The sequence below is a fragment of the Aquarana catesbeiana genome, linkage group LG09 (assembly GCF_042186555.1).
Source record: "Aquarana catesbeiana isolate 2022-GZ linkage group LG09, ASM4218655v1, whole genome shotgun sequence".
Lineage (NCBI taxonomy): Eukaryota > Metazoa > Chordata > Amphibia > Anura > Ranidae > Aquarana > Aquarana catesbeiana.
In genome coordinates, this window is record NC_133332.1 from 265,153,706 (window position 1) to 265,179,270 (window position 25,565).

A 25,565-nucleotide genomic window follows, 5' to 3' on the forward strand; every position below is an offset into this window, starting at 1 on the left:
ATATAAAGCTGAAATGATCCCATTTCTACAATTCATGGATTGTTTTCAGTTATATATTATTTTCTTCCAGACATATATCTCTAACTCTTCCTGCAACATTCAAAGGTAGAAATAACACTCGGCCGGACTTTGAAAACCAGCAGTCTAATCTGTACGCTATCTCAGGTGAGTTTATCATTGATCTGTAATCAATTTTAACGCTTTAAAGTTCTTCGGAGTGATTATTTAAATTGATTTGTTTTGCTGTGCTCCATCTTTATGACCCATGTATTTTCTGAATACCACCTGTAATATTAAGGCCTCTAACAGGACTGTTAGAGGCTGACAATATGCTCTAGTGTAAAAACCCCAGTACTTTCCCTTTTACTGGGTAGTGCTTACAATTGACCATAGAAGTGAATAGCAGTACGCACCTAAAAAATCTGCGTTTATATGAACATGCATCATCTGTGTGTACCCAGCTACAGACATGTACAGCCATTCACTTCAATGGCCGGCTGTATTCACCATCTGCATCTCCCAGGTGCTTTTACTAAGGAAAGGCATAGATCCATGTCCCTGCTTTGCAGGCACACAGGATCAATGCCTTTCCTACTGACAGAACGTCGATCTGCCTTGTTTATATAGGCAGATCGCCGTTCTGCCTGTGTACTGAACAATCAGTGGGCGCTGGTGGACATCAAGTCCGCCGTACCCACCACTGGGCTCTCGCTGTGGTCACAGTGGAGTGGGCCACTGGCAGCGTGGGTGTGCGCCCCAGACCCGGAAGTGTCAGATCACACTACGTAATCTGGCGCAGAGTGGCTGCCCTGCCACAGTATATCTACGTGGGCAGTCGTGAAGTGGGTGAAGCCTCAGCACCCTGACAAGCTGTTTTGTCTGAGAGACACATGCTCCCTCTGTCTGCCTGCTGCCTGGGAGTTCTGGAACAATGCCCTGCAAACCACATGGTCAGTGTTTCTCCTCCCAGCAAGGTAGCAGTACTTAGCACTGTGTAAAATAAGAGCCTCCCCAGACCAGTTCTCTGCCCTGTGCACTCCTTCACTCCCATTTACTTTCCCATCCCCACTACATGCTAGATTTTTACGCCAGGAGTATATAATGAGTGTGGGAGAAATGTTTAAAGCGGAGTTGCAGCCTGGGTGAAAAAAAATTAAGTCAGCTACTGAATAAAGTAGCTCTAGAGACTAACTACAAAGTGCTTACCAGATGGTACCTAGTACCTGCTAGGATATCAAAATTCCTCCCCCAATACCCCGCTAACTGCTTCCGAGGCTGTACCGATCGGGGTACACATTTACACATTTGGTGGGATTGTCCCATAGTCAGAGTTTTTTGGTCCAAAATTTTCAATATTCTCACTACCATGTTCAAAACCACAATACTGCCTGACCTAATGGTAGCGATTCTGAATAACAAGCCGCAAACCATAACTTACCGCCAATTCAAACTCCTACTCTTAATAACCACGGCTGCAAAACAAACTATTGCTAAAGCCTGGAAAACATCCACATTATGCATGGTATCGGTCAAACACCGAGTAACACAAGCAATGATTCATGCCAAAATAGAGGCGATCTTATTAGATAAAGTATCCATGTTTGAATCATCATGGCTTCCATGGATTGAACACCACCTACCACCTGGTCTTGATCACTCACTTATACTTTCCTGAGGATACTTACCAATCTCACATATTACCACCTGTGTATCATTCTGAACTCACTAACACACTGTTCTTTTCTGAAGTAATCTTCCCTCCCACTTCCTTTATACGTCTCTTTTCACACCTTTCCCCCTTCCCACATATAAGAATCCAAGCTAATTAAACATTAACATATTTGTTAACAATACCTATACAATTTAGACACTTGGGATGGTCTGATTAATTACCCTTCTTCCCGGGAATAACCAAGCCACATGGATGGATCTTGGTCCTGGATTGATTACTTACCTTCCCCTACTATCCCGAATATAACCATTCTTCCACTCTATAAGATGCTGTGTCTCCTCCAACTCTAATGCCCCATACACACGGTCGGACATTGATCGGACATTCCGACAACAAAATCCTAGGATTTTTTCAGACGGATGTTGGCTCAAACTTGTCTTGCATACACACGGTCACACAAAGTTGTCGGAAAATCCGATCATTCTGAACGCGGTGACGTAAAACACGTACCTCGGGACTATAAACGGGGCAGTAGCCAATAGCTTTCATCTCTTTATTTATTCTGAGCATGCGTGGCACTTTGTGTGTCGGATTTGTGTACACACGATCGGAATTTCCGACAACGGATTTTGTTGTTGGAAAATTTTATAGCAAGCTCTCAAACTTTGTGTGTCGGAAAATCCGATGGAAAATGTGTGATGGAGCCCACACAGGGTCAGAATTTCCAACAACAAGGTCCTATCACACATTTTCCGTCGGAAAATCCAACCGTGTGTACGGGGCATAAGTCTTGATCTTATAATTCATACTTTGGATTTAATGTATCTCACAATATTATACATGTTTGTTTTTACTAGAGAAATATTTTCAAATTATACTTCGAGTTACATACTCCTATGGAAATATATACTTTCTTTTAAGCTATTGAGAAGCCTTATTTTCCATATTTGTCTGGTTTACCTACAAACTCATTATATGATACTTTGTATTGTATTATTCTCAATAAAATATTTGAAAAGGAAAATAATTGTATTGACACTACTATCTCCATTCCATTTAGCCAAAAGATTACAAGCTTGTCACCAAGCCCTCTTAGGAGCAAGACCTAAATTAAATGATGGGGTCTTATGCTTGATGCTATACATTATTTTTCTAGTGTGTGTTGGAGGTGTGTTTGCTGTAGACCTCATACTATACTTGTGTGATCTACCCTGTGCCACTTTGGACTTCCATCTTTGTGTATCTTGCTATAAGTGTATGTCTCTCAGTTCCAACCATGTATTAATTCTGATTACTCCAGTAAAAACCTTATTTATTACAGAAAAAAAGTATGATTAATGGTAGGTGTCCCTGTATACAGACTGTCACCAACTGTCATGCCGAATAATGTTACTGAGTACGGTCTGACACCAACTGTCATACTGACTAATGTCCTTGTATGTAATCTGTCACCAATTGTTCTATCAACTAATGTCACTATATATCATGTGTATTCTGCCATTAACTGTAATACTGACTAAGGTAATTGTAGAAAAGGTATACGCAATCTGCAACCGACTTTCATAATGTTTGTCACTTTATAAAATTTGTGAACCTAGTCATATATAGTCATACCAACTAATGTAACTGTTCTAATATAGACTGTGCTGTATATGACTATAGTAGATGTGTGTGTGTTTATATATATATATATATATATATATATATATACATATACATGCATGCACGCACGCACACACACACACACACACACACACACACACACACACAATTACCTAAAGTATCGAGACACCTGCCTTTACACGCACATTAACTTTAATGGCATCTCAGTCCGTAGGGTTCAATATTGAGTTGGCTCACCCTGTGCAGCTATAACAGCTTCAACTTTTCTGGGAAGGCTGTCCACAAGGTTTAGGAGCGTGTCTATCGGAATGTTTTGATCATTCTTCCTTCCAGAAGCGCATTTGTGAGGTCAGGCACTGATGTGGACGAGAAGGCCTGGCTCGCAGTCTCCGCTCTAATTCATCCCAAAGGTGTTCTATCTGGTTGAGGTCAGGACTCTGTGCAGGCCAGTCAAGTTCCTCCACTCGAAAAACTCGCTCAACCATGTCTTTATGGAACTTGTCTGTGCACTGGTGAGCAGTCATGTTTGAACAGGAAGGGGCCCCCACAAATTTGGGAGCATGAAATTGTCCAAAATGTAACTAGAACTGAGGGGCCAAGCCCAAATAACCCAACACGACTAAATGATTTGGACCAGTGCACAAAGCAAGGTCCATAAAGACATGGGTGAGTTTTGGGTGGAGGAACTTGACTGGCCTGTACAGAGTCCTGACCTGAATTAGAGCGGAGACTGGGAGCCAGGCCTTTTTTGTTTGCATCAGTGCCTGACCTCACAAATGCGCTTCTGGAAGAATGGTCAAACAATCCCATAGACACACTCCTAAACCTTGTGGACGGCCTTCCCAAAAGAGTTGAAGGTGTTATAGCTGCACAGGGTGGGCCAACTCAATATTGAACCCTACGGACTAAGACTGGGATGCCATTAATACTACTTTTTTTTATTACTATGAGTGTGTGTGTATATATATATATATATATATATATATATATATATATATATATATATATATATATATATATATATATATATATATTTATTTATATATATAGTGTGTGTGTGTGTGTATGTGTATATATATATATATATATATATATATATATATGCGCAATATATAATCAGTCATCATAGCAACTAATGTCACACTTTATAATCTTACAACCAACTAATATCATTAAAAAGCTGTCACATTTTCTGTCTAATGTCACTGTATATACTGTAGTTTGTACACAAGCTGTTATTTCCTATCAGAAAAAAATAGCCACTGTATATAATCTGTCATCCAGTGTCCCACTATAAGTAATCTGCCAATTGATTTACTGACTAATGTAACTGTATATACTATAATATTAAATAATCTGTCATACTCTCATTGTACAGTATATCTCTCAGACATTCACATATTATATATTCAGTCACTGATTCTCACGTCATTATATATCTGTCACTATCACACCCACTGATGTTACTGTATATAATCTGTTTGAGACTCACAGGGGAATGTCAAACCTTTAATCCAAGTATTAGAAGAACTTCACTGCCTCCCCCTTGGTTCCCCCTCCTTAACTTTTATCCAGGGTTGTCTCCAATTCCTGCAAATCAGGTCCAGAGATTACCTGCTAGTATATGCCAATGCCACATGCCTTGTCTTGCATTTCCATTTTTTTTTTGTTTCTGGCATAGCCAGGTCCTGGTTCAGGGAGCCTGGCCTCCTGATGATCTGCACCAGGCCTCCTGGCCAATGGCTGCAGTGAACTGAAAATTAAGCATCCTAGAATGATAAAATGTACATGTCACAGAAGGATTTAGGGACGAGATGTCATTTTTTCCTTGGTGAGAATGGAGGCCAGGAGACAGGCGTTTTTTTTTTTTTTCTATTTTTGTGTTCATTTTGTGTATTTTTTATTTATTTATTTTTTTTTACTTTTTTAACATGATAGAAAAGTGTGATGTAGCACCATCCCACATCTGAAGTACCCTCCTTATTTTGACATCTTCTAAACAGAAGCAGTATACTGTACAGCCACCAAAATATCACCTTGCACACTTGAACGTATTGTGCTGCCACTAGTTCTACCAGTGGTGCTACAAGACCCAACCCCCCCAATCCTGAATAGACAATTTTCTCGCTAGTCAGGCTGGAAAAAAAAAAAATTTCTCCTGCAAAGTTTTTATAGGGGACACTTCTCTAAGTGCACTCCTGGACAAGAGGTGGGCCAAGTTTGTCTGCATCATTTCTTTTCAGTGCAAGAGTTGCTGTATTAGCAATTTTCTCCAGCCCCTCCTACATGCCAATGTTTACCAGCTGCTTAAGATTAGAACCTGTGAACACAGTTCCACAAAAAAAAATAAAAAAAAATGCAGCTATAGCTGTAGTACCTTGTCTATGTTACTGTAACTTACAGACCTCCCTGCTTGGTCACCAGTCCTCACTTACTTAAAACCCAGGCTGTCGTGGACACACCGTCTATGTTTTCCTAAAGGAGTGGAGATGTTTTTACAAGTACTCTTGACCCTTCAAAGACCCACTTTGCACCAACAGTGTCATCATCCTCCTCAGAACCCTCTGTATACAGGTGCACCTGGTTCTTAGATATGCCTTATGATGGAAGGGTTCCTGGCTAAAATACTCATCAGGTTCTCAGACATATGTCTGGCATGCAGGTGTTCTTGTAAGGGGGCCCTCCTCCTACCCCTGGCTCTCTGCTTACTCTGTCTCAGTGCAGATGGAGCCCCTAGGGTAATCTACCATGAAATGATTGCACACCTATGCAGCCTTCTCTTAGCAAAGGTGAGCTCCTGAAATTCGTTCTCCCCAAGTAGATGAATGACTGCCTAATTGAAGCAGTGCTTGAGACACTCAGGTTTGAGGCGTAAGCTACCACTGACAGTAGAATGTCTGTGTTAAGATCCGTCTTTAGGAAATGTAAGCTCTTGGCTAAGATCAATTTTGGGAAATGTACATCCTGATATACTGTATAAATAGTGGAAACAACCTGGGAAGGACTTTGACCCTTGATCCTTAGCAGATCCTTTCCAGAGGATTGGAGAAAAAAAATTAGTCCTCAGTGGATCTTCTTTTTTCCTTGGCGCAGCTTCACACTGTTCAAGGCCTTAAAGAATCTCATCTATCAGGAAGTCATGAGGTACCTTCCAACACCCTGTCTCACCAGAGAAAGCAACTTGCCTTCTTTTGCAAGTCACCTTTTGTAGCACTTTGCTAGTCCTTTTTTTTTCCCTTAACAAATCAGTGGGGGTTATTTACCAAAGGCAAATCCACTGTGCACTGCAAGTGCACTTTTAAGTGCAGTTGCTGTAGATCTGAGGGGGACATGCAAGGAAAATAAAAAACAGCATTTTTGCTTGCACATGATTGGATGATAAAATCAGCAGAGCTTCCCCTTAATTTTAGAGCTTCCCCTCAGATCTATAGCGATCTACAGCGACTGCACTGCCAAGTGCACTTGTAGTGCAGAGTGGATTTGCCTTTAGTAAATCAACCCCAGTGTCTTCCTTTCTTCTGTTCTATACCTGCTTTTTGTTTATCTCCTTCCTATCTAAAAGGAATTGTGGTTTTCTCTGTAGATTTTTCTGCAAGTCAGATTAGCTGTTTGTCATTCCTGAAGGCCTCTCTGGCGTTCAGTGTGATTATCACATGGTGGAGTGAACTGAGAATTTCTTATGCATATTCTGTTAAAGTGCTAGTAAAAATAAATGTTTTACTTAATGACAAAAAAAAACATTTTCTCTGTGTGTGTGTGTGTGTGTGTGTGTGTGTGTGTGTGTGTGTGTGTGTGTGTATGTGTATGTGTATATATATGTGTAACCTTTCTTTTACAAATTCTTATTCATACTGTAAATACCTGGTTGAGCCACAGTTTTCTGTACTTCCCTATTTAGAGTGGCAACACTATTCCAACCCATACGCCATCTTCTGCATTGCCACTCTCTGTGCATGCTCTATAGAAGGAAGCCATGCACTTCCTCTTTCCCCCCCCCCCCCCCCAATTAGCCACCCCACATGACACTATTTATCGGCTTGCTTGATGGCTTTAGCAGCTTATTTGACAAAGGCTCCTACCAGGAGTCTTGTCTGTTACAAACAGAGCTGAACAAACTGGCTCTCTATGGCCCTGGGCATAGGGATGTCCTGCTGTGATGTCTGCAGGGAGTGTCATATGCTGCAACTGAGATTTGCCCAACAATTGGAAGCTGAGGTGCATGAGGGAGATCATATAATCACAATAAATAAAATAATAATATAGTGGCTTCTTGATGGGACGCAATGTGCGGGGATGGGGACAATTGTGGGTGCTCACTCAGGTTGAACTGGATGGAGTGGTGTCTTTATTCAACCTTAGTAACTGTGTAACTGTGTAACAATAAAATGATGCAAACCATGCAACCTATGGACAGTTGTTCCCTTAGTCTTATGAACAAATGGGTTTACATGTGGGCAGGGCTTAACGTGCCCAGATCTGGGACACTGAACATCACTCACCAATGCCTGCACAGGCAGGTGGAGACAGCGGTCATGTGAATTCAGCATTAAAACCTTACTCCTGACTTAGAAGGCGAGCAGAACAACTTGTACAATTAACTCTTCTGTCCGATACACTTCCTAATGATTCACACTTCTCTTAACTGTACTTTGACTTCTCTCACTCGATGCAACACTTCCAAGAGGATATCGTAGAGCCTGTGTCCCACTTCACCAGCAGAGTCATCAGCTTACCTCCTTTCCAGTGAGCATCCAACTTCTCACTGACCTTTAGTGATGAACTCTCCATGTACCCAAGCCTTTAGTTCTCCCTCTCTCTCTCCTCTCCTGTGGCCTACAGGCTTCATACCTCCAGATACCCCCTGCCATGATATCGGTTCCGTGTGTGGGGGGTACCAATCACTAGGGAGGTGGTTAAGCTTGCAAACCCCCTCACTACCAGGGTATTATGTCTTCTGTGCCAAGTCACCACACTTCACGCTGGCTGCTTTAGCACCCAACATACCCATAGCAAGACTGATATGGTCTCTCCTTCTCCGGCTCCACTGCCTGTTAAACCTCTAATGTCTTTTCACCACTTCCTCTTCATCCCCATTATAAGCCCTGTTCTTTTATACACCTTACATGCACCCTTTTCCAAGATACTTCTGAGCAGGCACTTTCTTGGAACTGTGGAACTTTTACTTGAAACTCTTGTAAATACAGAGCAATATAAAACAGTCTCACATATTCCTCCATACACACTCTGGTTAATCCTGTCTTCAGGCAGCCCAATGCATACCTTCATAATAAATGTAAAGTCCTTTCAATAAAGTCCACAAGCTATCTTTGGTACCCCAACTGGGTACCCTCCAAGGGGAAGCCCCCCAAGGAATAGAGTCCAGTTACATGTGCCTGCAGCCCTCCTTGTACTTTCCCAACCAAGAACCCAGGACCCAGCTAGGTTTCCTCCCCTTGTATTTATATCCCACCACAAGGAGGCAGAGCCATGGACACGCAGGATTTGGCCTTAACCCCTTCTTAACTTCCAGGCAGCCTATTAGACTAAAACTAACTAGAACCTGCCTATATACACTTTAAAGAAAAGTTCTCTCTTTTACCTGTAACTGCCCATTGAGCTAGAGCAGTAGAATTACCTTGGTCTGTTCTACAAAGGCTTCTCTCTCTACTATTGTCATTTAACGTTCTTCAATATGCAAGCTGTCTAAATCACAGGCATAGAACGTGCGTGGACCTTTACATTAAGATGGGTCTTGAACATTCAAGAAAGCTTTTACCACTCTGCATTTTGACTGTATATCCAAAACGCTACAAGTTTTTATTATTGAGCATTGCAACCATTTTAGCACTACCTTTTTAAAATTCTACTCCTGACCTAATTTTAGCATTTGTAGCTTCTTAGATCTTTTATTGTTCTTAAATCCTGTAACCTATATGGTTGTTAACCCAGATAGCTTACGTTGCCTAGCACAGATTTGCTGACTGTGCACTGGTACTTGTGGGAAATAGAAAGGTCACTGACTTTATCTTTATCCACACCAAATTTTATAGCGTTTTTTTTTTATTTTTTATCTGGTCTCTGTTGAAGACAAATTATCTGTCAGGACGAAGTGTATATTACATATATATACATTGTGTGAAAGGAAAGGGAATTTGTGGGGCACACTGGTTCTATTGTGTTATTTGTAACCTGTTTGGGAAAGCAAATCCAATCTTTTCCCTTGTGAGAAATGAGCAGGGTTGACTTGCCTTGCAGGGGTAGAAAAGTGAGATTGTGAAGCTGGCTAATCAGATAGAGATACTCAATATGAGCAGTATGTGCTTCCAGCGACTGCAGAATACTTAGTATGTGTTAATACATTTTGTTTTTAAATTCACTCTTGTAAAGTGAGCTTTTCACACATTACTTTGTCCCTCAGTATATAATTAACTGCTATTCTACTGCAGTTTTTTTTTTTTACCTACTCGTTTGTATTTTAACATTCCTAAATACCCTAAAGCCTATAACTGTACATTATTTGAGCACCATACTGTTGTCTCACAGAATACTAATTTTCTGGGGAATCAGTCTAGCGCTTTTGATGATCTCTTTTTCCTTGGACCCGACATCCAAGGGATTCTGATGTGTCCTGAGTGCACCTAAACATATCCTTTGATACCTTAAGGGTTCTTGGACTTCTTGTACGTTTACTTTTTCCTAAGTTTCTTTGCTGTATGGTTGGGATTGTACATACCTTGCCTCATCAGCCAAAAGGGTTTGAATCTCCCTTTAATTTCAGAGCCACTTACCCCATCTCACTCTCTGTTTAATGGTGTTTAATGGTACTTCTATGATGGCTGTTAAGGCCCTTCATTGGATAGTGTTGTGGAGCTGTATGCCAAAGCTCTGGAATCGGCTCAAAGTAGTCTTTTTTTGTTGTACAAGTTTGGCTGGCTTCAGTGGGTCCTAACCCCCACAAAAGGTTTAGCGTCAACTGTACTTGCAGGCATTAATTGATCAATTATATTAATTGTCCATTCCATGCTAAAGATATTTTAAGCTGGAGATGAAGTCTTAGCTACTCCATCAGTGGGATCTACCTTTTAGAATTCCCAAGTCTGTTCCTTCCCAATCTGGTAATTTTATTGAGTTCCAGAGTTTTAAGCTTCATGTACACGGGATGTTTTTACATCCTCTCCTGAATGATTTAACTTGACAGATAGTAACCCACAATTAAAATGTCCATTTTGCCGCGTTTGCGTTTTAGAAGCATTTTTTTCCCCAAAATTGCCAAAAATGAAAAAACCTGTAAACGAAATGTGGCTAAACGCAAGTTAGCGCATTTAGCTGCGTTACAAAAAAAGCCTCTAAACTCAACTGCCTAGAAAGGACTGTAAATGACCCTGTGTATATGTACTGATAAGATAACACAGAGGAGAGTTCAGGAGCACTTTTAAAAAATGCCCAACTGCTCCTAAACATCCGTTCCAAAATGGCCACAGTGGGTGTAAAGACATTTATATATGGAGATCTAAGAGTCCCCAAAACATATTTTAAAAAAAAAAAACATTTCTGGTGGTTTACCTCAACAGCATCTGTCTAGGGCTAAAATACCTGTTTTGAGCCAAATGCCCTTGTCTTTGCATATTTATACAGAAACAACTGACACAACTATTTACCTTACAACCAACTCGCCAGTGCTTATTCTGCAAGCAAAACTCTGCTTTAATTTTTTTTTTCCCCTGAGAACCAGTTACTCCTCTATTGGGTGCAACCATCTTTAATCTTTTATAGCATAGAGAAGGTAAAGCCAGACCGTCATTCACAGTCTACTTTTTGAAGAAACCCCTTCCTGTGACGGTCCTGTGTCACCACTGACTGCATGCGTCAATGTGGGATGTGGTTAGAGATTGAAATGAGTTACCAGTTTTTGTTTTTTGCCAGAGTCAAAATAGTATAGCCTTCTAGTAACACAACCTGTTTAATCTGCTTAGGACTCATGCACTTGGACATATTTGCTGGAGCATGGCTCTACAGCGTAAAATACACCTGTTTTGGTGCCCAGAAGCCCAATCTGCTGCATAATTCTGCCCATCAAAATGAATTTAAAAATGCGCTGTATGCTGGCACATGCATGAAAATGCTGGTACTGGAGTTTACATGCACACGCATATGTATGTATTTTCTCAAATGTTCCCGGTCACTGCAAATAAAGGCATATTTTAAGCTTTATGGCTCTGTGCCTGCAAATACGTCCATATTTATGAACCTGCACATATTGGGAAAGAGAGTGAATCTTAAACTGCTGATGGAGCAGATTATGAACATGTTTGGAAATGCTCACTTCAAGGGTTGATGTTTGATTGTTTTCATCCCTGCCCAGATCTCCTATGCCAACTACAGAACACCTCCATTTCCATAATAGGAGGGGTTCTGTAGGAGAATTTTTTAAGCATATATACCCACCTACCACGCACAGATAGAATTAAGGCCAGGCTCCTGGCATTTGTCTCTCCATTGGTGTCATCTAACTAATAATGGTCAATCTATGTCTGCTTTCAAATTACCTTACATTAGCGGGGAGTTAGGCTTGTATGTGCAGGTACTTAAAGAAAATACACAGGTGTCCCAACGTACTAGTTAAAGCGGAGCTCCACCCAAAAGGGGAGGTTCCGCTTTAAGTACTCCTCTCCTGCCACATTTGGCATGCCCTTTTTTTGGGGTGGGGTGCGGGTACCTAGTTTTGGACAGTTGCCAGCTCTCACTTCCACTCAGATTGCCTAGGCGATCCAAGAGGATGTTCTCCTCTACCGCCACCCTCCATGCAGACTTCTGGGACATGTCACAGGCAGCCGGCTGTGAAGCTGCAAGCTGTCACAGCTGGGTAGTAGTTTTGTCAGTGGATCCGCGCTACAGGGTATATTGCAACTGCAGCCCCCCTATATAAGCAAGGGACACTAACGTGTGCCCTAAAACGAATAAATATAACAAAAATAGGGAATGGCGCTGTGCATAAAGGATGTATTGGTATATGATGTTTGTTTAATGGTGGTGATAGGTGTGCCAATGTGACATGCTATACCACCATTAAACAAACATCATATACCAATACATCCTTTATGCACAGCGCCATTCCCTATTTTTGTTATATTTATTTGTCACAGCTGGGTGCCCACAGTTGAAGTGCCGGGGGGGCAGAGAAGCCTGTGGGAAGGGACAGCTGAGGTTAACACATCGCTGGATCCTGGAACAGGTGAGTGTGTATTTACTAAAAGTCAACAGCTACAGTTTTTGTAGCTGCTGACTTTTAATAAACATAAAACGACTGGAGCTCCTCTTTAAAGTGGAAATCCAATGGCCAAATATAAATAAACAGCTCATGCTACAACACGCATCACCTCTCCGATGTTGTCCCCTGCAATAAGTCCAGGTTCCACATAAAATGCCCTCTATTACATCTGACTTTGGCTCCAAGGAGAATAAGGAAAAGACCAGTGCCTACATTGGTAGCCTTTTTGGATCTTTAGGGACTACCCAAAACCAAAGAAACACCTAAAAAGGACCCTGAACATCACATGGGGGATATTGTAATGGGGTATCGACTTAAAAAAAAAAAAAGGGGAGAGGTGGGAGAGCCCTTATAGTGTAGTAAGAATGTAGAGCTAATAGTTACAATAATAGTGGTTTAGAAGTATTCAGAATCATAACTTGTATCTGTTGAGGTGACCCTGTCCGATAAGACACACAACAACCTTCCTAATATGTGAGTGGAGAATATTCCTGTCTGGACACAGGATGGGACTGATTGCTCTCAATGCCTTTGGGGTCCCGGTCCTAGGCCCTTGAAAGGTCCATCATGTGAATATTGGGCTTGTTGTTTGAGAAGGAACTACTTGTTAGTAGATGGCATGGCAGAGGCGCCATAGGAATATATGGTGTAGTGTGTCTAAAAATGGGTCTGGGTCATTGTGTTGAATAAACATCACATGTCTTTATTTCACCAAAATCATGATTTGTTACTCAAAACTGCCACTTTCTCATTTTAAAGGTGATACAACAAGGGTGTCAAACTCCATTTCATCGTGGGCCCCATCAGCAGTATTGTTACCCTCAAAAGGGCTGATTGTATCTGGTGTGCATGATGTAAACAGTGCAGGGATCAGGAGCACATTACATACAGAGTGCAGAGCTACATACACAGTTCAGGAGTGTGTTATGTGCTTGTGCAGGGTTCAGAGGTGTGCTATTCTCAGAATGCAGTTACAGGGGTGCTTTATGCATAGAGTGCAGAGTTCAGAGGTGCACTATTTACAGAGTGCAGGGTTTAGGGTGCGCTGTGCACAATGTACAACCCCAGCCCCCCCCCCCCCCCCAAAGCTTCCTAGAATCTTTCTCTCCTACCTGGCCTGGTTCTAGTACTGTGTAGGCGGCTCTGACTCGCCTTGCAGCAAGATCATTCCCTCTCTGATTCTGGAGATTTGTCCCCGCCGTGCCCCACTGTGAGTGTTTGCAGGGATCTCTTAGTTCCGGGAGCCACTGAGGGCAAAGTGTGTTTACAAGTGACAGTGGGGTACGGTAGCAGAAAGTGAGAGCTGGGAGGTGTGGGTATGGAGTCCTGGTTGCAAAACTCGGTGCGATGGGCCACATGACAAGGCTTGGCAGGCCAGATTTGGACCACTGCCTTGTGTTTGACATAGGTGTGATACATAGATATCTGCAGAGGTACATTTAGCTTATAGAATGTATATGTGGAATGGTTTAAGTAAAATAATATATTTTAATTTAATAATAGTTTAATATACACTTTTATAGTGTAATTACCACAGCCTGCACTCTGCAGGCATCATCAACTGTCAAACCAGCTGAAATTGCTTTTTAGTAATTCATATGAAGGTAATACATGTCTGGGGGGGCAGGCAGAAGAGAGCCCAGTGTACTTTTTATTGCCCTTCCAAACTACATATCCTGATATTTGAGTTGCTTGATATTGAGAGCCTGGATTGTTTTTATTGTGGCTAAAGAAAGCCATGTCATGTGTTACTAAAGTGTTACTAAACCCAGGACCCTGCATTTACTATAGCTGGTGTCCCACAGTACGCAGAATATGGAAATGCAATTATTTTAGTAAATGTAAACTGCTAAATACCTTTTCTCATCCGCAGTATATAGCAGTCTTGTGACTTTTATCAGTGTCTGGTTAAAGCTTGGAAGAGTTTTCATTCTGCTCTGTCCTATAAGGCAGCAGGACCCCTGACCCTCTGTCTGGACAGTGCTGATTGGCCCTATGCTGATCACATACACTCTAACAAGAAAGAAAGAAAAACTCTTTAGCAATACACGCCAAACTAAGCATGTGCAGCTTGTCCCCGAGCCTCTGTACTATCATGAGATATATTGTGGACAGTAAAAAGGTGGTGAGTAACAGAGGACAGGATCAAACAGCCTTTTTACACAATGCAGAGGATTACCCCTTAGGTTCTAGAATGAGTATAATAAACATGCTTTACTGCATATACAGACTGATTTTACTGTTGTGGATTTAGTAACACTTTAAAGTGTTGGTGTCGAAATTACTCCAAACTTACGTGCCAAAATGTTCACCAAATGCGACGAATCCATTCTTAAAATTTTCACTTATGAGCCTGCCTGTCACCCTGCATTGGTACAGGTATAAATACATGCTCCCATACTTTTCTTTTATCCTGCACTGAAATCCCTTCCTGTTTGATGTCTGGAGTTCCTGTTGTTCCAGCTCAGGAAGAAACTTGGCGCACGAAAGGTTAATCTGCAGTTTTTAAGCGAATGGCAGCCAACAGATTGCACAGACAGATTTTGATTCCAAAATTGTTTCGCATCTCAACTTCCACTACCTCTGCTCAACAACAATGAATCTGCGCTTCCCACGTCCGCTCGGAAATCCTTAATACGCCGCCTGCATCTGCTTTTAATTTACTCCTAATAATTGAAAGATGCGGCAGAGTTTTCCAATTAAAGCCCTGCTCGGCACTGTTTGTGAACATCCTCCGTATCGCTGATTGCAAGCTGACAGGTGAACTTGCCCATGAATTATACATGAAGCTAGCTCCCAGCGTCCGCACTAAAACCTGTGCCATCATGGAGGATTTTAAATACAGGATGTCATTTGCATAATATTAATTTCTTTATCAAGTGCTCTTCTGTATTCAAAGTTAATATCGCTCTGACAAGCTGCAGAAAATGACTTTTCATTTTTTTTTTTTTTTGTTTTGCAAGGATTTATTGCTTGTATAATTCCAGATCCTTAATAATATAATGTGAATGGCTCTCAGATTTCTATAGAACACTTTTTAATTGTTCCAGATGGTACTTGCTGATTATGCAAAATTATTACCATTTTTTTTTTTTTAATTCCTCTGAAGATATTTTGGAGCAAATTAATTTTTTCCTCTATAGATTTCTTATCATGCCATTTGTATCTACGCTGAATTTAATCTGCTATTACATTTGTCGGAACTCTGGTTTCCTTGTTCTATTTTCTGTTCTGACAAAGAAGGATTAAACCCATTTTTCCCCTCTTTGTGAAGCAGTACAAAGGGCCGCGCCGTCCTATGAGTTCATATCATTTTTTTGTCTGCGTTAAAGTTGAATTCTGGTTAATTTACTGCAAGCAGAGCAGAGAGGAGGGAGCCTTTTATGCTTTACAGCAGTTATATTTTTTTAGAAGTTCTCAGCCATGTAACACCTCATCTGTTAGAACTAGGACAGAGTCATTTATTGTTACTGAATGTTCCCATACAGTCACGATTTTTGATCTTTCCATTAGACCAGGGGTCTCCAAACTGCGGCCCGAGGGCCAGATGTTGCCCTTTGCTAGCCTTTATGCGGCCCTTGGGGCACTATTCCTTCCACCGATATGAGGCACTTTTCCTCTCACTGACAACAATGGGGCACTATATCTTCCACCGATACCAATGATGGAATACTATTCCTCCTACTAATAGGGGGAATACTCCGCCTATTGACCACCAACCCTGACGCCATATTTATTCTCACTGATGCTGGGCCCGTAACATTTTCTGCCCCTGCTGGCCACAATCTGGCCCTCCTAAAGTCTGAAGGACAATAAAGTGGCCCTTTGTTTGAAAAGCTTGAAGACCCCTGCATTAGAGCCATAAAAACGATTTGAATTCATTTTTTTAATCTATATCTGCTAAACAGACTGTTGTAATTGGTTGCGTTAACTTATTAAAATAAAAGGGAAGTTTTGATAGGATTGATAAACCCCTTTTCCGCCTGCCCTGGCATCCCTTTTAAAAAGTTCTGAACACCTAGAAGGTGGGAAGGATTGGCGAACGTGTTATATAGTTAGGTTGAAAAAAAAGTCACTAGTCCATCTAGTTCAACTAATAAAATAAAAAACAAATGCACAAAAATAGAAAACCTCCATATGCACTATCCTATACCCACGGTTACCCTACGTTCACACCTTAAGCGTTTTTCAGCCGGTACGTTTTTGGAAAGGGTCGGGGACTTTTTTCCCTGCAGCAGATTGTGTTTTGCATGTAATAGACTTCAGTGGTATCACACTATATACGCAAGTGTTGCATTTTTGATGCCCCCCCCCCCTTTAAAAACACTGTATCTAGCTGGTTACTAAGGAGTGGGCTGAGTTATCAGCGATCAATGGGGTTTCCCACGTTCAGCTGAATGTAAAAGAAAAGAATTGCTGCCTAAAAAATTTGTGAAAAATAAAAACGGCATGGGGTCCCTCCTTCCACATCCATACCAGGCCCGAACCCCACACAAAAATTAAAATAAATCGGAATCAGGAAGCACCTCCGAGGGGGGCCCCCAGATCCCAGCCCCCACCCATGTGAATGAGTAGGGGGTACCCCTACCCATTCACCAAAAAAGTGTAAAAGTCAAGACAGTACAAGAGTTTTTTTGACAATTACTTTATTAAAAAATAAAAAAACAATGTCCCCCCAATGTAGACTCATAGTCAATCACGACACAGATGCCACTGCCACGAATGCCACCGCGGTCTGCCTGCCCCACCCTGTGACATTTTTTAAATAGTTATGGGGCGGAGCCATTCGGCGACATCGCCAGGTTGCACCGCCCCCTGTGATGTCATCGACTGGTGCATGCTGGGCCATCGACGTCACAGGGGGACGGCGTCGTGGTTGACATTGAAACTACATCAGAGGACATTGTTTTTTATTTTTTAGAAAAGGAGTTGCCAAAAACTCTTGTACTGTCATTATTTACGTTTACACTTTTTTGGTGAATAGGTACCCCATACTCACTCACATGAGGGGGGTGGGATCTAGGGGGGCCCCTTGTCAAAGGGGGCTTCCAGATTCTGATAAACCCCCTGCCTGCAGACCCCCACACCCACAGACCAGGGTTTTGGGGAAGAGGCATGGGGATGTTGAGGGCATGTGGCCTGGTATGGTTTAGGGGGGGGGGGGAGCACTCGCTCGTCCCCTCCCTTTCCTTACCTGCCGGGCTGCATGCTCAGGTAAGATTCTGGTATAGATTTGGGGGGGACCCAACATCTTTTTTTATTTTTTTTATTTTGGCATGGGGGTCCACTCTAATTCCTTTCCATACCAGACCCAAAGGGCTATTTTTTCACAATTTATTTGGGCGGCAATTCTTTTTTTTACATTCAGCTGTCAGCAGGGAACCCTGCTGACAACTGATGACTCATTGGTTGTTAAGGACCCGGCCTGCTCCTTAGCAACCAGCTATATACAGTGTTTTTAGAGGGGAAAAAAAGAAACGCAAAATGCATGAAAACTGCATGCAAAAGTATGGGTTTAAAAATGTAAAATGCACCACAAAACGTACATGAAAGATGCATCAATCACAACCTCTTAGATGTGAACCTAGACATAATCCAGAGGAGGGCAAAAAAGCAGGATCTGATTTGCTCCAGTGGGAGAAAAAAAATCCTTCCTGATCTCCCAGGAGGCAATCAGATATTCCCTGGATGAACAATTCCTGTCGTGATTACGTCTAAAAATTTGTATCTATATTAAAAAATATAATTCATGCTTCTTCTACCTTATTTTCATCTGGTAATCCTGCGAATAACACACTTCCTGTTCCTGGGTGGCTACAACACTCCTACCCTGTATCCTTATAGCGAGCCATGGTTGTCGCCCCAGGCTGCTCTTCTGGTAGGACAACAAACCTGCCTTTATCTCTTCATTTATCTTTATCTCTTCATCTTTATTACATGGGATGGGGACAGGCACAGCAATTGGTCACATACAGAAGATAGCTAGGTAGGAAAATAATCTTCAGTGTAGCTCAAAGGAAGTGATGAGGACAACATTTCAGGCAAGATCAACAGGTATTTTCTATATTTATACTGAAAATATGCTTAGCTTGTTAAAAAATAAACAAAATTGTGTAGCGCTAAAAGTTCAACATGAAAACAATGTAGTCCAACCAATGATGAAAGATATCCAAGAAAAACTTAGAGGAAAGTCCTCCATGTATATAAAACTCATAAGAGTAAATAGTCTATATAAATTCAGTGACTTCCTGTGAAGAACATATCAAATGTGTGACATCTGGAGTGAACACAGAAGAAACACACCACCACCAACAATAGGGAGGCTTACCAGATCACGTAGACCCAAGGGGGCATACGCCCAACTGGGTCAAATCAGGCTTAGGTGGTGGGTGATGGTAGATGTTCCGGAGGGGTGGTGAGGATGGAAATCCAAGAGCAAACCGAGTACTAGTAGGTCCCTCGAGATGATGTTGGGAGACGGATAGCTTTTCAGCAGCAGAAGATTCTCATCATTCCTCTTAACTGTGTGAGAAAAACATGGGATTTGGGGTAAATCTTATACAGATAAACATGTTTTTTCCTTCTAATTAAGAAGGCCTTCTTAATTAGAAGGAACAAACATGTTTATGTGTATAAGATTTACCCCAAATCCCATGTTTTTCTCACACAGTTAAGAGGAATGATGAGAATCTTCTGCTGCTGAAAAGCTATCCGTCTCCCAACATCATCTCGAGGGACCTACTAGTACTCGGTTTGCTCTTGGATTTCCATCCTCACCACACCTCCGGAACATCTACCATCACCCACCACCCAAGCCTGATTTGTCCCAGTTGGGCGTATGCCCCCTTGGGTCTACGTGATCTGGTAAGCCTCCCTATTGTTGGTGGTGGTGTGTTTCTTCTGTGTTCACACCAGATGTCACACATTTGATATGTTCCTCACACAAAGTCACTGAATTTATATAGACTATTTACTCTTATGAGTTTTATATACATGGAGGACTTTCTTCTAAGTTTTTCTTGGATATCTTTCATCATTGGTTGGACTACATTGTTTTCATGTTGAACTTTTAGCGCTACACAATTTTCTTGTTTTACTGTTATATGCTTATATCCTATTGGCCGTGTTAGCTGCTTATCCCCCTTTTTTTGGCAGCGCAGAATTACTTGTTATCTTTCAAAAAATAAACAAATGCAGCTACTACATCTAGTGACTGTAAGCTGCAATATATTACATTTTTTGGTTCTTGGGTTTAGATACCATGTAAAAAGAACTCTCATGGGTACCCTGATGTAAGGAGGGCTTATTCATTTATAAGTGAATATTCAGTCTGCAAATACTTGTAAAATTATATAATATGACCCTCATACTGAAAAGTTTGGAAATCCCTGGCTTCAGTGCAAACAAAGTTCTAAATGAGCCCTGAAGGTTTACATAAACAGGCATTTCCTATGTTCAAATAACCCATTCCTAATAGATTGGCTCAGTGCATCCTGAAAGGACCTAACTGGGGCTGTGCAGCAGGGTTTAACTTAATCCCTAAAAAGGACTTGCGTATGGAAAGATCTTACCTATGAAACATCCGCTCCTATGCCAGACTGTCAGATTGCCTGCTAATTCCATGTACAACGAGGATGATTTATTAAAGAAATTAATAATGTTCACACAATAAATTGTGTGAATTTTCACTTCATTTATCCAATAATGTGAAATTCCCATTTACTTATTTAATCTGCACATAATTTGATAACTAAAGTGAATATTCACACAATTTATTGTGTGAAAATGCTCAACTCCCTTTAGTAAATCAGCCCAAATGGCTACTAAGAGAAGTCAGACACTTATGCTAACTTCTTGCTGTTTCCATGCCATTATTATTCAGAAACTGTCATCGCTATTATAGGTGGGGTGCTAAGTATCCCTAGTTTTGTGGAAGATGGCATTTACACAACAGTTAAGTAATGGCAAGAATGGGTTAACTAAACCGTGCATTAGTCCAAGGCCTAATTGGTGTAGAGAAGTAGTGTATGTCACACTCATTAAACAGAGTTTAGCGAGATTTATGATTCCCCTTAAGTGTGACAGCTATTTAAATGGGGTATTTGGTTTAATGATATTCAATATTAATGTTGGCTATAGGAGCATTTAGTGAAAACAGTATATACCTAATTCCTGCAGTTATCAAGCTTATTTATATAAACCAGCTTTTCTCAAGCTTTTTTTTTTTTTTTTTTTTCTTTTTTACCCCAGAGGAACCCATGAAACAATTATTAGGTCTTAGAAGACCCCTGCTAAAATTAAGTCATTGTGTGTCCGTGGAAAAAATGCCTTGACCTTAATGGTCATGGAAAAATGCCTTTGATCCTTATACTGCTAAAAAGTCATTGCTGTCATACTGCTGGCTCTACCATGTAGCATTGGACCTGGAACTAGCTGGGCACCATCAGATGGGAGATCAATCAGAAACAACCCAAGGAACCCTTAAGCAACCTCTTGAGGAACCCTAGGGTTCCATGGAACTCTGGTTGGGAATCACTGATATAAACTATCAATGGAGATAAATCTGGAGACTATTTGGGATATGTACGATGGTTAAACCTAAGTTTAGTCAAAATTAAAAAAAAAATAGCACAAGGGACATTAGTCACTAATCCAATGAGTCCTTTGTGCTGTTGGCTCCTGCATTCACTGAAATTTTCCTCCATCAAGCCCCACCACCATAATCTTTCAGTGTGGCTGGGGCTAAAACAGCCGACAGACCTGTGCCCACTTCCTCCATTCCATACTATAGCTTCTATAGATTAAACACAATCATTGAATTGAGGGGGTAGACCTTTCAATAATCAACCCATCCTCCATTCATAGATTTTTTTTTTCATTTCATAGAAGCTGCATGTGAGAACAACAAAGTTACAATTTCACATTCTCTAGTGCTTTACACAGCAATAAAACCCCTTTTCAGGATGACTACTATATTAGAAAAAACAAACACTCTAAGGCCCCTTTTTGCCCACCTTAAGCCGCGGTCACGTGATGCTTCTTTGGTTGTCCATGTCACTGCTCTTGTGATGTGAATACTTCCTATTGTCCAGATCTGGGGTTCTCCCAGTATACAGAAGAGGACTGACGTCAGCAGATATGAGTTGAGGGGACTGGTGGTCTTAGACACCATTGCAGCTCTGGATTAGTGGTCCACCACACCCAGGATCTGTGATGGCAAGGGACCTGGAATGCGGACTTAAACAAATATAGCTGGCTTCACCAGGTAAGGGAAAAAAAAGCTTGGCAGGATGGGTTAGAAAAAGGGTGGAGTAAGGGTGGTAGAAAGCTAGTTTTTGCCTGGAGTGGGGCTTTAATATTCTGCCATTGTACACAGCTGGCAAGTTTGCCTGGTAACCAGTGAGAGATCATTATAAGTATTATCCCTGGAAATACCTTTAGCATTAAGGCTCCTCCTTGTCTGTAGGTTGGCTAATGGTTTACATTCTTTTTTAAGATAATATCTACTTAGTAGAAAATTTTAAAAATAAAAGTGGTGTCTCTAACTCCAGTCCAGTAATGTTTGCCAGTATAATGTTCTATTGGTCTCCAGAGGCAGTGTTGTGTTTGACCAGCTTAGAATCTCAGTGGTTCTCATGTTGGTTTTAACATTTTGGCAGCTATAATGGCCTGTAACGTAAAAATATACTGTATTTATTGGCGTATAACACTCACTTTTTGACCATGAAAATCGGATGCAAATAGTGTGTGTGTGTGTTATACGCCAATACTTCAATTTTAGCTGCCTTGGAGGGGACAGGGAGGGGGGCGGGACAAGCGCCATCAGATTACATACAGTGAGAATCTCCATGAGGCTGCATTGATGTGGACTGATGAGGCTGCATTGATGGCACTTGTGAGGCTGCAGATGAGCACTGACCCTTATTTTGCTTCAAAGTTCCTTATTTAAAACGTAATTTTTTTCCTGAAACTTCTCTTAAAATGAATGTGCATCTTATACGCCAATAAATGCGGTATATATTAGAAGTGGTCTATATTTTTACTGCCTTTATGTTTTATCGTGATGTAAAATTAGGAGGATCTGTAAAACGAAAAAGGATCAAAAGGGCTGGTCTGCAGCCAATGTGACTCTCCAGCTATTGTAATTTTTCCCAACCAGGCCATATTTCAATTTATCTCTTTTTTTAAAAAAAAAAAATCTGTTAAGAGGAGTTTTTCCGTTTAGGATAGGAAACATGGCACCCCAATTTTCCCCATACAAACAATAGAAAACAACTTAACATTACCCAGTAACCCCATGTGGTGTTTTTTTTTTCTGTTTGTGGTGCTAAATACTGAACTATTATATGAATATCTTGAGATCATGCCTGTAGCCTTCCACTATATGGGCACAATGAAAATGTGTGTCTTGGTACACATTCGGTTGTCAAGTATCGATAATTGGGTCCACAATACACATGCAATATTTGCAATCAATATTAGATCAAATTCTGTTGGGCACTGTGATATTTCAACAGCCTGTACAAACCTAAGCAAAAAAGGTCACTAAACTATAATATACTCAAAAATGTATCTTTTAACTTTTTTTTTTTTTTTTTAAATAAATGTGGGAATAGTTTAAGTTCTCTTGTAAGGTCCCTTGTACACAAGCCCCTCCAGCTGCAGTGCATCCCTCCAGACAGTTGTAATATCCAGCCACAATGCTGGCTGCCTGTGAAAGCGCATATAGATGTCCAAAGTGATATTACACTTAATGGGAAGTTAACAGTCATTTATTGAGAGTCACACACATACAGTTTAACAAACGCGTTTCAGGGGAATATGCCTCCCCCTTCTTTAGGGCTGTTAGTACACATCAACTGAGATGGGTGGGCTCCGTGGAGGTACCTGTGTCTCTTAGGAGACTGGTGCAGAGGAGATGAAAGCACATGGCAGGCTGCAGCTGGATGGAGCTGAACGCTGTACCTAGTGGTAGGGCCCCGTGCATTCAAGTGCGAGGTTTCAGAACCCCAGCTATGAACTGTCTGGCCATGGTTGAGGTTCCAGAATGTCATCCCTGAACCTTTAAGCCCTTAAAGTCGGTACACCTTTGTACTTCATTTAGCCCCATCCAGCCGCAACCTGCCACTGGTTTCGACTCAGTGGGGCTGGACATTGCACCTGTCCCTCCCAGTTACACTGAAATGCTGGGAAGTATGCACTGCAACTGGATGGCCTCATGTGCATGGGGCTTTAAATCATATATTAGTTATGTTAAGCACGTTTTACACAGTTGTTTCAATCAGATGTGCCTGTCAGTTTTTTAGGCGACTCTTAACGGAAGCTCTATGTTAGTCTGTGTGCAGCCAGATGTAAACGGGGGTGCATTTGCTTAAAACTGAATCACGTTCATCTAGGCTTGAAAAAAAAAAAAAAAGTTTGTGTCCTCTTCCGTTTTTTCAGAGGTAAAAAAAAAAAATGTAAATGGATGTACATCCTTTTACATCCACTTGCCCATAAACCTAACGTGGGTATGTTAAGCTACAGTTTTTTTTTTTCCTCCATCACAAGAAAAAGAAGAATGGACACTGATGTCACAAAAATGCTCTGTCATATTTCCACATATGCAAACTTTTATATAAATGTATTATTGATTACCAATCCATACGGTTGCAAATATAAAAAAAAGTAAGCTTGCAGCATCTGGGTTAATTTAATAATCTGCGTCTATATATTAAGCTATAATGTTCTTTTAGTTTTGCCTGTACAATTAAATATTCTGAGCAGATTGGGAAAAGAAACCGAGAACCCGTCAAGCACATGTGTAATAACCGTATTGTCTGTAGCTGAGACACAATACACTGTAACCATTTTTATAATTAGCACAAGATAATTGTTGCAGAAACGTGATCAAGTGGCGATGTGCTAATTAGCATACTTTCTAACAAATTGTCTAGTGGAGGAGCTGCCGCTGAATGTATAAAAATTCACACGGAGGGCCTTCCAGTTGTCATTAACTGTGTCACTGCTAGCTTGTTCATTGCCTTAACTGATATATACAACCGAGAGAATAACTTGCAGAAGTGCTGACTGGGGATTTTAGCAGTTTAATAGGGAATAAAGGAAACTTGTACTCAGTATTAAAGCCAGAGACTAGCTTTTCAGTATGCATGAAGTATTAAACTCATAAACAAATACTTTATATATTGCAGCTAACCAATCCTTAATGGTTAACTCCACCTTTTGCACTATGTTACACATTACACCTGTATTTAGTATGTATGGTGCAATTGCTCACCCGCAAAGCGCTTCATATCCCCCACCATGAAATCGTGCGGGGGTTCTTCTCCCCCACAGCCGCTGTCCTATCTTGCTTAAAATGGTACCCCTGATGAGTTCCTCAAATAGGCAGGTCTTGTACCTTTACTGTTCTGTCAGCAGTCAGCCTTTGTACCCAGCAGCAGGCTCCTACAGCAGGGAGAAAGTAAAAGAAAGAGCCCTGAGAATCTGTTAGCTCAAATATACAAAGGCTTGTGCACAGCTGAGACTAATTACTGAGATGTAGCTGAAGTGCCTCTCACAGGGGGCAGACTCCGCTATGATCAGCAGGGGATCTGTCCGCTGATCTCCTGATGATTAGAGCAGAGCAGGGTGGATAACAGGTCCATGTCTGCTCAGTTTATGCAGAGAGGAAACCGAGAGAGCCCGCTTTGCTCTATGGTGAGGCATAATTCCTCCCTCTGACAACCAATGATGGGGCATAACTTTTTCCTCTGACACCAATGATGGGGGCAGTATTCCTCCCACTGTCACCATTGATGGGGCTCTATTCCGTCCACTGACATCAATGGAAGGTGCACTATTCCCCCCTGCTAATACAAATGTTGGGACACTATTACTCCACCTATTGACCACAGGGGTGCTATGTATTTTTTTTTACTCCCACTGACCACCAAGCATGAGGCATTATCTACTCCCAATGTCCACAGTCTGGCCCCCATATAGTCCAAAGGATAGTAAACT

At 41.3% G+C, this 25,565-nt stretch overlaps 1 protein-coding gene across 6 annotated transcripts in view; it reads left to right on the forward strand.

Moving 5' to 3' along the window:
* MVB12B (multivesicular body subunit 12B) overlaps positions 1-25,565 on the forward strand; it is a 236,524-nt gene that overhangs the window by 152,333 nt on the left and 58,626 nt on the right. For all 6 annotated transcript variants that reach the window (XM_073600320.1, XM_073600323.1, XM_073600322.1 and 3 more), the window contains one exon: positions 71-165. In XM_073600320.1, coding sequence (XP_073456421.1) covers positions 71-165 — 95 coding nt within the window. The remainder of the gene's footprint in view (positions 1-70; positions 166-25,565) is intronic.